Raw genomic sequence first — 14283 nt, forward strand, 5'->3', positions numbered from 1 at the left:
GTATGTATAGAGGCCCTTTCTACGGAACAACGCCGGCTTCTTCATCTGGTCGGGCTCGGATGCACCCGTTCCGGTCTAATGGTCTAAAGTATGAAGGTAACAAAGCTTTTTTTTTTCCCCCAAGCTTTTTTTTTTCTTGTTTGGAGAAAGAAGTATCCCCCAAAGCACGACATGATGTGAAGCTTGAAAATGAAGCCAACCACGGTGGTACCAAAAGCGAATCAAAGCTTTTTCTATCCCAACTCCAAGGGAAATAATTAGTCTCTCTTTGATGATCATAAATGAATAATGTGGAGCATGTGTAGACCTTCTTCTAGTTTTGGGTTACAACGATGTGATGCATCATGCGTGTGTACTCTATCGGGCTCATATTGTTGGGCTTTGTCTGAGCTGAGCTCATTCATAACGTCCGAGTGTTGGACCTTTTTTTAACTTTTAGATCAAGACTTTACAAACAGATGGTTAAAAAGCATATATAATAATAATTATAGGCATCGAGAGAGAGGATCAATATGGTAGCTTGGCTCACAAGAATTGGTACATAATCCCAGTCTTTACCTGCTTTTGAATACCAAGGAGTTATTTATTCAAAATTACTATATGGAAGCAGGGACATGGCAAATCCAAGACTAGTTCAAAACTTCAAATGCATTCATCTCCCTCCCTTCCATCTATAAATAGGCATTTGACAGTTTCTGGTATGACAACGACTAAGAACATGCTTACAAATGTATTACGAATGCCATAAATCCCATATTATATAACAGAGAATCTAGGCCTGTGAAAATAAGATGGTAGTTGCTTATGTAATGTACCTTTTCCTTAATCAGTGGATTATTGGAATTTGATTATTAATATATACTTGCATCATAGTATACACACACACATATATATATATATATATATATATTATTTCCGTCTCTATATCTCTTGCAGTTTCAGTATATATAGACAATTCATCCTACAGAAAACACAGAAGTACTTTTACCAAAGAGAATCAAACGATAACCTTTTATAAGTATTCTCATTAAATTGAGATGGAAAAAATCTCCAAACTGAGACCGCTATTTACATATCATGCATGTATCCTGTAAGATATTTACAATATTATCAGAGGCTGCTAACTGATAACACTACGCTACCTTTCTTTAGTAACACTACAGTGCCTTCTCAAATCCCTGAGGAGTTGCATTATGTTCTAAGGCACTCACACACATCCTGGAAAGATAGGCTTTAAATACATGTACGTGTAACCAAGCATCCTAGTTGGAAGGAAGGGCTATATAGTATATATGTACATGTATATTGTGACAAAAAAAGGCAAGAAAAAGAAAATCTCTTAGGGTTGATCACTCTTTCTGCCTACCTGAGGTTAGATGTTACCTTTAATGTAGATAAGCTTAACGAGGAACTGAAGACTAGTAAAATCGGAAGTTGTTAAAATTAGTAAAAAAATATTCCAATACGTCACCAGCTAGCGCCGCCTAGAAAGGAAGAACTCAAAGTCTGGATGCCTGTTTGCAGATGTCATAGTTCCTTTGCTAACTACAGCTCTTGCCATAAGAGATGCCGTCTCCTCAAGTGTTCTCAATCGCTCCTCCAGTATTCCACTGGGGTCTGAGTTTGTTACTATTGTCTGTGCTGCTGCTGAGGGCCTTAGCTGAAACCAGCACTCACCCTGTTCGTTGACATAAAGTATCTAGCTCAGATAAGCTGCATGCATGTATCTTACAGTATGCTTAAATTACTTGTATAATACACTACACAATCTCTTTACTATCGACTACCTGCGCGTTGTAACTCTGAAGACCCACAACTGGAGATACAACACAGTCATCCATACTATGAGACTCAAAGTTGCAACTTCTACGAACCAAATAACCAATTGAATGGTAAGTCAAAAATGCTGCACGGAAGTTACCATCAGGTATCCTGTAAATAGGATACCATGCCACTGAATACCTGAAAATCAGATTGCACTAGAAAGTTACATACTATTTAGAAATTTAAGGACCTCAGGAAAGCTCCCTTTTTGTCCCGTTCACTCATCAGTGTCAATTACTACATTTCCTCCAAAGCTCTTTAAATAGTGATTATAATCATTTAGCTATAAAACATGCACCCAGTTACAAAAACAAGAAATGATTAGGTTACAATATATGAAGATCTGAATCTGTTTGTATTACTAACCAAGATCTGGGATGTAGATCATTTAGATTTATAGAGTCTAGTTTAGTTGGATCACCATAAACTTTTGAATGTGAATTTCCATCACCTCTAATCAGCTCCTTTATCCTGAAACGGAGGGAACATAATCAGACCATCTGAAAGTACAAGTCAAAGTCAAGTTCATTAGGATCACCACAGATCCAAAACATAGATACTTAGAAATCTTAATATAAGACCTAGTAAAAGTAAAACACACAAAAGAATATTTTGATTTGTGCCCATTATATTAGAAGCATTTCCAGCAAAGAAAAAGACATTCAAACATATAACAAGAGAATTAACAAGAAACTAATACTGTAGATATAAAAACTTTTCGGATGTTACAGTATAAGATATTAACAGGCACATTTTCTCTTTCATAAAAAAAATGCAAATAATTTGATATCTATCGACTAGAAAGTTAAATATACTCTCATAGCAATTTGAAACACGATATTCTAAAATTTAGGGTATATAAAATATGTTCTGCTCTATTAGTAACTCATAGCAACATAACAATTCATTGATTTACAACCCATGATTAAGTTTCTACAAAGACTGCATATTTACCAATGTGGTATGAGCGTATTGCTAAAGCATGTTATTCAATGACCAGAACTTTCAGTAAGAAGTGTGAGAATACTTACTTGTCATATAGAGGTCGTCTCTGTTGAGGTTGTTCATATTCAAAATATTCTAAAAGTAGCTCTAAATCGCAGAAATCTGTTGTGTCAGCTGATCGAACAGGTACATCTTTAGCGAAAGCTTCTGGAAGACTATCAAGTGGTGGGGTGATTGCATTTTCCTTGCAATCAAGCTGAGAAAAAAGTAGTGGATATATTGGAAGACTATCAATACTAGAGGATTTTGAGGGTTTATCATCACTCCAGGATGCGCTTGACACTTCATGACTGTGAAGTCCATTGTTAATATCTCCAGTATCAGTACTCCTACCATTCCTGAAAAGCTGAATTCCTGACAAATAAGGGACAAAATAAGCCCGAAATGTAAAACAATCAGCACCTAATCTCTTAGAATTCCCAAGTTCCTCTGCCCTTACTTCCAGTCCATAGCTCCCATATCTCTCATACCACTCCCATAGGCATCCTAACGAGACATTTGGTGTCTTATGTCTGCACAGTGACACACCACCGACCTGGTCAAATTGGTTCCATGAGCAGCAAGTGTTGCAGCTAGGTGATTGATGGATAACAGGAGATGAATAATACAGAAGCCTTTCAAACTCGGCAATTGGATAACCAGTGATCATTTGAACAGCTTCAGATGCCAGCTGTGCCCTACAAGCATTATTTACCGCTTCTAATACTCTGTTTGAATAAGCTTCAAAAGCATTTAGACTTTTAGATACATCAGAACTATTCACGTAGTTAGCTGCACCAAGTTGCTTGTTGGTCAGCTCTTTAATTGCATTTGATGTTGGAAGCCTGCCCTCAGCATCATCGGAGGAACAAGTTATGTCTCCAAAACCCTGAGCAGCGTGCTCAACTGCTGCTTCAGAAACCACATTGGCTTTAATAGCCAATCTCTTGATAGCTTCCTCATCAGAATTTTCAAGAGACGGATTTTCAGATCTAGTAGAGCTTGCCGACTCAGAATCCTTCAACCCAACTGGCATCCACTTTTGTGTAAGAGACCCAGAACTACTCCTGTTTTGTTTACTGCTCTCTGCAAGAGATATTTGTCTATGCACTTCTTGACTTGCCTCATCATAAAGTAGATGGGGAAGGTAGACTGGAGATTGCATCTGAAGCAGACTTGATTCCTTCCGGGAGTCACATGTCTTTTGCATTGATCCATCCTCATTTCCTACATTTTGATCATTCATGCCTGAGACAGTTTTACAGACATTTTCAAGATGACCAATCTCTTTTGGACAGACTTGCATGCTTGTAACTGATTCAGAATTCATGCACTCTACTTTGCTACTCTGGGATGCAGGGGTTGGACAAGTGGGCCGAGAACAAGATCTTGAAACAACACTTGACCCTTTCTTGTCCTCCGCCAGAGTCGAGATATCTGATATGTCACTCTGATCCATCCGAAGCTTCAAAGAACCATCTGAGCTAGCCAAGCTAGCATGAGATCCCTTCCTGGAATAACATTTGTGTTCTCGTTTCAAAGTAGGAGGTGTTCTCCTTTTCACTTTTTTTGGTACTCTATCTTTTTGCTGCTTCCTATTCTCATATTTTAAAAAGGCATCTATATCAACAGCATTACAGGTTTTATTAAGCATGGGGGCCTCTCTTAAAGGGAGATCAAGCCTTGAGTAAACAAAACTTCCTTTCTTCAACTCACCAGTGCAATCATTGGCGTCATTCTTCTGGACCTTTTGCCAGACAGAATGATTATTTTCCTTCCCTGTACGAATATTTCCAACAGTACCATATTTGGGAACATTTGCAGTTCGTTGTCCTACTTTGTTTTGCCTACTCCTCTTGTTAGGCACAACACATTTCATGTCACTACTACTACTACTAAAACCATGATAACCCTGCCTGGCTCCCTCAGTGTGCTGATAGGAGTTCACCAGATCATTTAGTGAGCTTTGACGGGTATAATATCCCTTTCTAGAACTCGAATTTGGTGGTTCATATATATCTGTGTTGTAAATTTCCCTCTCCGCATGTTTTTCATCATGACCAACATTAGTACTACCATCACTGTTTGAGCCAATTGAGGTTGAATCCAAAATGAAGGAAGCATGCATTTCAGAGTAACTTTTGGTATAGAGATCATTGCAACAGCTAGCCTTTGTATGGTGAATACCCTCCACCCCATCTAATATGGGAAATGACGAGTTTTTTAGTAGAAATTGATTTTCAAAATTACTCACAGTGCCTACCTCATCAATGGAAGGGGTACATGTCTTTGGTGTCTCGGACTTTCTAGCATCTGGCAATGATATGTCTGGTGCAGTTGGAAACAATGCTGGTCCATCCCCGTCGTTGTTACCACAGGTTTCAGAAGCTGAACTTACATTACCATATTCCTCAGAAATCACATCAGGATCAGTAGAGCCAACATTGCATAAAACTTTCTTGCTCTGTTTTCCCTTCTTTCTACTTTTCTTTCTTGAACTTTTCTTACTGTCTACTTTTCTATTACTCACCACACCCGACGATTTAACAGCATAAGAGTCATTTGGGATGATAGCTGACGAATCACCAGAAGTTAATGATTTCTGAAATTTCCTGGAAACATTCCATTTGGTAGCTTTGTTTACCAAGGTCTTATTTCGAGATTGGTGTCTCATAGTTGAATCAGTAAATCTTCTATTTGTACATGACTTGACTGAATAAAGAACATCAAGGGGAGGACCCTTCTGCACCGTTTTCCAATTAGATTTGAAAGGACTAATTGGTGGTGAGTAAGCAAGATGAAGACTTTCCATATTTACCAGAGCATCCGATGCCAAGTTATAATTATTATCAGTACATTGCGTCGGTAGCGTCACAATTTTCCAACGTCCGTCGGGTTCCAGGGAAAGGAATTTAAAGATAGCACACCTAAGACATCAAAACAGGAGATACAATAGTAGTCACTCCCTAGCTGGACATAATTATACAGCCATATATCTTAGCAATGGCCATCAAAACACTGATTAATTTAATGTCTGTTTTGATAAATAGCCATTTAATATCCAATGCTCAGAAATGAGGAACTCCAAGAGTTTCAATAATTAATCTTTTCTAGAGTACTTCTTTCTACTGCAGTATTGCTTACCGTGACCTCTTCCAAGATCAATAACTTTAGATCTGCCTACATTTGCTGGGCCACTAGGACGATTTCACTGTTTGTTTATCAAAAATCCTAGTGATACTGGGACAAATGAAGAGTTGAAAGATCCTCACACAAACCCAATTAAATGGTATTATCACTATTATGCATTTCTGTGTTGCAAACAAGTACGATGTATAGTATTAGCAAACTAAGAAATATGCAAAACCATCAGAGAAAAGAGACACTGTCATCTCAACAAACAATTAACTTCACCAGACAGAAAACATGTGAACCAATAGAATTGGATTAGTTTTGCCAGATAGCAGTGAGAAACAATCAATTAAGCTGTGGGAATTAAAACGGCTTTACCTATGATCAGAGTTCCTCCATGTGGCAGAAAGAACTCCACATTCCTGCAAAAGGTACTGGTCGTAAAATAACTACATGCTTGCAATAGCCAAATTAATTTGCAAATTAAATATGCAGTACCTGTAAAGATGTCCTGAAACTACTTTGTTTCTTCCTTGAATATGAATATGTTCCTCTATCTGCACCCTTCTGGAAATCACTATTAACTCTTTGAAGGGCACAATGCATCTTCTGCTGCGCCTGTCCACATCATTGGGCACGGAATATAATCACAGCTACAAAAATATATAACTAAACTACATTATTTCAATCAACAACAACAATGCATTTACCAGTATAGTCAATTGATCCCATAAAGAAGTAACCTTTATCTATAACGGATTCATCAATCACATAAATGGCAAATCTTGATCTACCAACACACCAAGAATTAAGAAACTGAAGAACAATAACCACCCACATGTTCATAAATGATGAAGCCAAGTACCTAACGCAGTTGAAGATGTAGATCTGCAAGTAATAAGATTGAGTCACATTTCTAGGCTAGATCATGTAAAAGTCATTGCTTCATAAAAGGAATGGCTTGACAAAAGGATTGAATTTGGAAGCACAAATACAAAGATACATAAAAGGAAGACGAACCCACAATGGCTTACCACAATCCAAAACTGTAAAGAGATTGATTCCACCATAAATATAGAGACCAGTCAAAAGAAAACCCAATTAAAATTAGAGAGAAAATCCAGCTAAATTTATCCACAGAATTCCCAACAAAAAAATTAAATAAGGAAAGAGCCTGCATGGTCCTTGAGCATCTTCAACGATCAACTATAAGAAACAAAAGTTGATTCAAGAAATGGAATTTACTAAGCTGAACCTTTGATTATGAATCTAGAGCTAAATATGACTACAACCCATTAATCAAAACCACCAAAAAAAATCTATCCAAAATTTTGAAAAGGTAGCAGAGAAAAGCTCCCCAAATATAGCTGTGGGGCTTAAGATGACAAGAATATATAGCAACAGCTAAAATTACTTGGCTTCAATGGAGATCACTTTGTATTTCCCAAATTATAACTTACCGCCCAGAAACAGATCGTGTCCGTTCACTTCTACTTTCTCTCGGCGTTCACCGGGAAGTGGAGACACATATATTCAATCGACGTATGTGTAGTCGTGTGGACGAAGTAAATTATTTTTTTTAAGAAAAAAAATGGTATGGCTAAATTGATGGAATTATACTTTATCAACAAAAAAATAAATAATATGACTCGTTACTTTTCTTGTTTTAAAATGGTGGTTAATGTTTGAATTGTAACATACTCGTAATATTTAAGTTTTTTGTTCTATACAAAAAATGATGATTAATGAATCTCATTTAGTACCCGCTAAATGATTGATCATTACCATCGTCTCGTACGACCTCAATAGAGGTTAGGCGTTGAGATACCGCACATGTAGAGCCACAATTCAAATAACTACGTGTTTTTGCTTTCAAGCACGTCCACAATGCTCCGACCCAAACCTAGAAGATTTTATATAGATGGTTCACCTTAAAATAACATCGTTAAAGAATCCTAACCGTCGAAATTCAGTGATGAATGTCTTGTTTTCTAAGTTACTTTGTTACGCTTAGGCTCCTAATTTTTTTTTGTCAAAACTTATATAGATGGATCACGTTGATATAGATTGCGTACGCTTAGGCTCCTATTTTTTGTTTTTTTTTCAAAATTTATACAAAATTTATTTACAGAGGTGGGACAATATTCTTCCATTCTTTACTTTGTTACTTTGTTTTACGTTGGTGAAAGCTGCGTCGCAGAAAACGACAAGTTGGGCATCCGATAGTAGAGGCGATGGGATAGTCGTTGAAATGTTGTACAGTGGCATCAGGCTCCCAGTTCCTCGTCCTCTGCTTACCACGAAGGGGGAGACCTCTCCCCCAAACCCAATCCAATCCAATAGCAAACACAAGCGCTTTCAGATTCACTCATAAATGGCAGGAATCGGGTTGGGGCTGGACTTCCTGTCAAAGAAGCCATACACACCACCTCCTTGGGCATCCAGCATCACCCCCATCCCCTCTCACACCTTCTCTCTCGGTCACGTAATTCCTAATCCTCTTAGTCCTTACTTATAATACTCTCTACCATCACTGTCGACTTTACTAACACTCCTACTTTTCTGCCAGCTTCCCACTCCAATTCACAAATGGAATCTCCCCAACTTGCCCGACAACACTGAGGTCTGGTTGAAGGTATGACTCGATCAGTATATGCACTTGGAACATGTTTGGGTTTTCTCTGTTCACTTAGCTGACCGAAGTGTTTGCAATGCGAAATGTGGTAGCGTGATGATCTGTCGGGGATGCAGCTCAGCGGCAACAAAGTCCGGAAATTGGAATTTCTGATGGCAGATGCCGTCGAAAAGGGTGCTGATTGTATCATAACTATAGGCGGCATCCAAAGCAACCACTGCCGTGCAACTGCTGTGGCTGCCAAGTATCTCAATCTTGACTCCTATCTCATTTTACGTACCTCTAAGGTCAATTTCATTCTCTTTGTTCAATTACTTCAAATTTTGCTGTCTTTGCTTCATGCTTTTTAATGTCTTATTACAGGTTCTCGTGGACCAAGATCCTGGTCTCACCGGGAACCTTCTGGTTGAGCGTTTAGTTGGAGCTCATATTGAACTGATTTCGAAAGAAGAGTACGCCAAAATTGGGAGTGTGGTATTGTTCTTGCCAGCACTGCCTTTTATCATGAGCATGCATTTTCTGTAGTTAATCAGATAGTCTCTAGGTTCTTTCAGTAATGTTATTATCTCAGGTTGAAGTGTGATGTTGAAACACTGCCCTTCTCATTACAAACTGCATATTAATTGTTATGCGTGATTTAATGGGTATATTGATAGCTATCTTATTGGTGTAACAACATGCACATTCCGCATATTTAGAAGCTTATATATATTCTTTCACTGCTAAGTTTTGAGAGTAATGTATTGAATCTGGTCAGGCTCTCACTAATACCCTAAAGGAAAGGCTGATAAAAGAAGGAAGAAGACCATATGTCATTCCTGTTGGTGGATCAGACTCTCTTGGAACCTGGTAAAATTGGTTTTACTTTTGCCTTTCTATTTAAACCTTAATGGTTTTTTTTATAGTATTTTTACAAATAATAATGGAGAAGAGAAATGCAAGGATTACCAAATCTCAGTCTGACTTATTAAATTTTTAATTGTGTTTTCTTTCTTGCTGATCTATATACTATATAAAACTATATAAAGCCAGCACCCTCCACAATCACCAAAATATGTTTTGCCTAGAATACCCTTTTTATTAGACTCAATTACACAAAATGATTATGTGTTAAAAAAATCAAAATAGATGTAACCACAAATATAATCTGTTTTTTTTCATCATTACACAATAACCAATAAATTAACACATGCATCGCACGGGTACAAATCTAGTATATAGAAATCGAACATTCTTGTTCAATGTTGACAGTTATAAATTCCCTTTCTTTGACGTTATCGGTTTGGTAAATTTGATTTGTATTAGGGGATATATTGAAGCTATTCGAGAGATTGAGCAGCAGCTTCACGGTGCGAATGGCAAACTAAAATTTGATGATATTGTTGTAGCAACTGGAAGGTTTGGCTTTCTGCTGTCTCTTACATATTTTCTATGACTGTAGTTTATCTTTGTGAAAACAGTCGAGTTGATGATAATCATGAGTGACATTATTTCCATCTGTTTTATGTTGTCCAGTACTACTTCCTTGTGTTTAATAAATTTCCCTTGTTGATTTAGTGGGGGTACAATCGCTGGTTTGTCATTGGGGTCTTCGCTGAGTTCGTTGAAGGCAAAAGTAGGAATCCTCTCTGTCGATAACTAGGTTCTCACTTGTCAGATTGTGTAATTGTTTGCTCATTCTACTTTGCAGGTTCATGCATTCTCTGTCTGCGATGACCCTGATTACTTCTACGACTTTGTTCAAGGCCTACTTGATGGACTTGAAGCAGGCGTTGATTCACGTCATATTGTTAACATTCAAAATGTGAGTGTCGGAGTAGATCAGATCAGGTCTTCCTTATTTAATTTGTGAAACATGATATCGTATGCTGTTTTGAATAGTAAGGTTTACATTCATGCGTTCTTTGACCTTTTATGGTCGTATTATGATTGAGAAATACGTTGGGATTGTTTACAATTTTGAATGCTAGAATCTGAACTTGTGTAGAATAATTAGGAATGTGATTATAAAACATGAAAATGAAATCATAGTTTGAACATTTGTGGGTTGTAACTGGAATATACGTTTGTTACCATTAGATAAAAGAATCATGTGATGCATCCTCAAACCTGCATATGAATTCCATGCATTCACTAACATAATTCTACATCTGAATGACCTGTTTATAGAACTAAAAGTTGGGGTTGATTGTATATTGTGGTCCGACAGGCCAAGGGTCTAGGCTATGCAATCAGCACTGCTGAGGAGCTTAATTTTGTGAAGGAGATTGCCGCAACCACTGGTGTTATTTTGGATCCAGTTTACAGGTATGAATCACTGTTGCTTCAGAAATGAATATGTGCATTTGATGAACTCTTTTCTTCTTCTTTTTTATGTTTTTTTATTACGAAAAGTATAAAATAACAAATAGAAGAAGGAGAAGAAATCTGCTTTCATCTATATCCAACTCTATTCAGTACATCTCGTTATCTGAGATATCTTCTGCCTGAATACAAAATGTAATATCTGTTTTCTCATGTGGAAAAATGAGATTAGTTTTAGAAGTAGCAGCTTTTAATGTTGTATTTGCTAAATGACAAGATGACCAAAAATCAATATTATGTGATCTATTTTCAGTGGTAAAGCTGTTTATGGGTTGGTGAAGGACATTGCCCAGAATCCAAAGAAGTGGGAAGGAAGAAAGATCCTCTTCATACACACAGGTGGGCTGCTTGGGTTGTTTGACAAGGTTGAGCAGATTGCTCCATCATTGGGAAAATACAGTCGGATGGATGTCTGCGAATCTGTTCCGCGGAAGCATGGTATCGGCAAAATGTTCTAGTCTTTACTCTCTTATGAGAGTAATGGAGATTAAATTAAATCTCCAATCAAAGTCCATAGTCCATACTGCTATGAATATGATTCTCATGTTGGTAAATAAGAGTAATAGGGTGAGAGCTTCGGTTGTATTGTTTGTCAAAAGAGCGGACAGTAGTATTATGAACTAGAATGAAACATCAGTCATCATCAGCCGCATCATTTGTAATTCTATAATATCTGATCCTTATCTTGAAAGATTCTAAATTTCTAAGAACCCTCTATTATATATATTTATATATTTAAAAGAAGAAGAGAGTTTAAATTGTTGCGAAAACAAGAGTCAGGGATGCTTGAAAGTTTCAATCTTTGATTTGAAGGGTGGAAATTTTCAATCTCTATATTTTTTGGCGTGATTCTGAAAACTTTAAATTCCCAATAAAAATTTGGCGCGAGATTTTGGAGCCAAATTGGAGCCCCACTCTTTTAAAAGTCGGTTTATGTTTCGCGGTTTCCCCCACGAACATCGACTCAGATCTGGTAATTTGTTTTCTTAATTGCAGCTCCCTTCCTTTCCTTTTGAGTTTTGAATCAATCCATCACTGTGTTTATATGTTTTGCAGGATGACATGGTACTTCAGAGCTGTGTTCCGAGTTCTGTTCAAGTACGGAACCAAGACGTTGGCTTGTCCGTACTTAGAAGCTATAAGCTCCAAAAGATTTCGCTTCATAAGATTTGTGGTGCTGATGATTCTATTATGTCGTGTAAGCTCTGTGGTCAATCTGAAAGCGTATCGAATCTCTTACTCTGTGATCGTTGTGAGGAAGCATTTCATGTTTCTTGCTGCAATCCCAGAGTGGTTTTGCCAATTGACGAGTGGTTTTGTCATTCCTGTTCAAAAATGTCAGTGAGTGATTCGATATCCCGTACTATTAGCCAGGGGGTCGGTCGGCCGCCTCAATTTGAGTTCGGTCCGGTATTGGGTCCAATTGCAGCTATGATTAAGTACCCGGAGCTATTTACATCTAAGGTTCGAATTGGTGAAGCTTATCAAGCCCAAGTTCCTGACTGGTGCGTTGAGGTTTCTGTTCTTCTTTTCATTTTGAATGACATAGCCTAATTCAAATTACTCTTAACTATGCCACTTTTAATGTTGCAGGGCTCCGTCGAATGAAGTCATAACTGATAACTGTGATTGTGCTCACCCTGCCGATTCTCAGGTGATAATCTTGAAGGCTTTGCATCATTTTCTGTTACTTAGATAATTGTACATAGTGAATGCATCTTGAATGTCAATGAAATAGAACTTGGAATTCTACATATCAAGCTATAATATAGACCAGCTGTGTTCTTTGTTTCCTACATAAGTTCCTTGTAGAAGTATTTGTAGCTGAACATCAACTATGGATAATAGAGACAATCTAGATGAGGACAAAATGAATTTATGCTTTATTCTTGTAATGGTGCACGAAATGTTAACATAATTCCTATCATCAGCTGGTCTAATGGTAACTGAATTCTGCGGAACTTATCTTTATTGGGTTCTTACTTTTTACATATTATGGAGTATCTGATTCAAACATATATTAGGAAACTTTCGGCTGTCTCATATGTGTTATGTAATAATCGTTCGATGCAATGCAAAATTCAGTAACCTGATATTATGAGCAAGCAATAAACAATAGCTTGATTGGTTTGTTTGTTTGTTTCTTGATGCAAATTGATGATCTGTTATGCAACTTGAACCGCCTTTTCCTTCCAGATATTCCTTTCAACTATCAGTTTATTTGCATTTTATCTTTGTTTCTGTGGGCTTATAGTTGTGGCCTTGTGTCTCATACTACTGTTTCATTTTACATTGCATTGTAGTTGAAACCACATACCGCTTCTAGAAAGAGAAAACAAGAGTTTTCATCATAAACTGGTGGAGAAGTCTGCATAAACGTCAATGAGTAAGATCCCTTCAATCTTTTATTTCCTGTCAATACACTGGCTGCTTTAGTTGGAATGATTCTCACAACTAACATACTCATATGAACGACTTCTGTCTTTGTTCAGGTTGCCATATTCATATACCGATCCGATAACAATAAAGGGATGGGCATGCTTTTGTTGTAATCTACTGATGTCTTCATAACGGCACATAAATCTTGGGATTGCAAGTGAATACTTCTCCATCTACCGGTACTTCCGATCCAACTCGCTTATCTTGTTGTCTGAGCCATAAACTAGCATGATACCCCTAAAACAGTTGCCTACTTTCCCTACCCTTATTTACCACTTCGCCTTCAAATTACTTATCCTGTTTTGAGCTTAACATTATAGCATAATGCCGGCCTTTGGTGCAGTTGCCTAGTTTGCCGATCCTTTTGGCTACTTAGCCCTGAAGTCTTACTATTAATAGAGACGGTGGCTTTTAGTAATTCAAATTCACGGAGCTAGCTCACTCCATCGCCATCATCTGCTTCTTTTCTTGCTCACATTTCAACCTTTTTCTCATTATGCGGTGGTTGTAGTGAGTGATCATACCCTCTTGGCAATTGCAAACCGAGTGACTGATTCGACCCCACTGTCAACCAGAGCTAGTGGTGTCCGCAACAACATGCTCACTACAAAGACCCTTTAATTGACAACTGTGGGTCAACAAGTCATCCTTTTGTAGCATCAACCCCCACACCACACCACACATTCACACACAGTGGTCTTACGGTGATCGAGATTGAGAACTGTGAGTATGCAAGAACGGTGTTAATCGCATCCACCCGTCAACTTCCAGTATTCTGTTTTTTTTTTATACTTTCAATTATTCACTTTGTTTCTTTCTTCTTCTGCAAAACTAATACGCAACCCATTTTCCTCGTATACAATTACCGACAAATCCAATCCGACTGTGTTACCTGGCAAAGTTTC

General features: G+C 37.7%; 3 protein-coding genes across 9 annotated transcripts; 2 read left to right on the plus strand and 1 right to left on the minus strand.

The window, feature by feature from the left end:
* Positions 1–1069: 1069 nt before the first annotated feature.
* Positions 1070–7473, minus strand: LOC126793447 (uncharacterized). Of its 7 annotated transcripts, none has more exons than XM_050519975.1 (8): positions 7401–7472; positions 6779–6828; positions 6439–6593; positions 6319–6362; positions 2856–5735; positions 2191–2295; positions 1788–1962; positions 1070–1678 (listed from the first exon to the last, which is right to left on the minus strand). In XM_050519975.1, the coding sequence occupies exons 3-8, from the start codon at positions 6544–6546 to the stop codon at positions 1475–1477; spliced, it is 3516 nt and encodes a 1171-aa protein (XP_050375932.1). In that variant the 5' UTR covers positions 6547–6593; positions 6779–6828; positions 7401–7472; the 3' UTR covers positions 1070–1474. The 7 variants fall into 7 exon arrangements, 5 of the variants coding, with proteins under 5 accessions (XP_050375932.1, XP_050375929.1, XP_050375931.1 ...); XM_050519972.1 differs by lacking the exon at positions 7401–7472 and adding an exon at positions 6975–7367 and having other exon boundaries at positions 6439–6558; XM_050519974.1 differs by lacking the exon at positions 7401–7472 and adding an exon at positions 6975–7367.
* A 662-nt stretch (positions 7474–8135) lies between these two features.
* LOC126796151 (bifunctional D-cysteine desulfhydrase/1-aminocyclopropane-1-carboxylate deaminase, mitochondrial) lies at positions 8136–11661 on the plus strand. The gene is made up of 10 exons (XM_050522918.1): positions 8136–8425; positions 8510–8575; positions 8668–8862; positions 8939–9049; positions 9333–9424; positions 9881–9973; positions 10133–10190; positions 10266–10379; positions 10785–10882; positions 11193–11661. Exons 1-10 carry the CDS (start codon positions 8315–8317, stop codon positions 11395–11397), a joined length of 1143 nt encoding a protein of 380 aa, XP_050378875.1. The 5' UTR covers positions 8136–8314; the 3' UTR covers positions 11398–11661.
* Positions 11662–11766: 105 nt separating this feature from the next.
* LOC126796152 (uncharacterized) lies at positions 11767–14113 on the plus strand. The gene is made up of 5 exons (XM_050522919.1): positions 11767–11912; positions 11996–12444; positions 12533–12593; positions 13243–13325; positions 13432–14113. Exons 2-4 carry the CDS (start codon positions 12002–12004, stop codon positions 13291–13293), a joined length of 555 nt encoding a protein of 184 aa, XP_050378876.1. The 5' UTR covers positions 11767–11912; positions 11996–12001; the 3' UTR covers positions 13294–13325; positions 13432–14113.
* Positions 14114–14283: the final 170 nt, after the last annotated feature.

Source organism: Argentina anserina, chromosome 5 (genome assembly GCF_933775445.1).
Source record: "Argentina anserina chromosome 5, drPotAnse1.1, whole genome shotgun sequence".
Taxonomy (NCBI): Eukaryota; Viridiplantae; Streptophyta; class Magnoliopsida; order Rosales; family Rosaceae; genus Argentina; species Argentina anserina.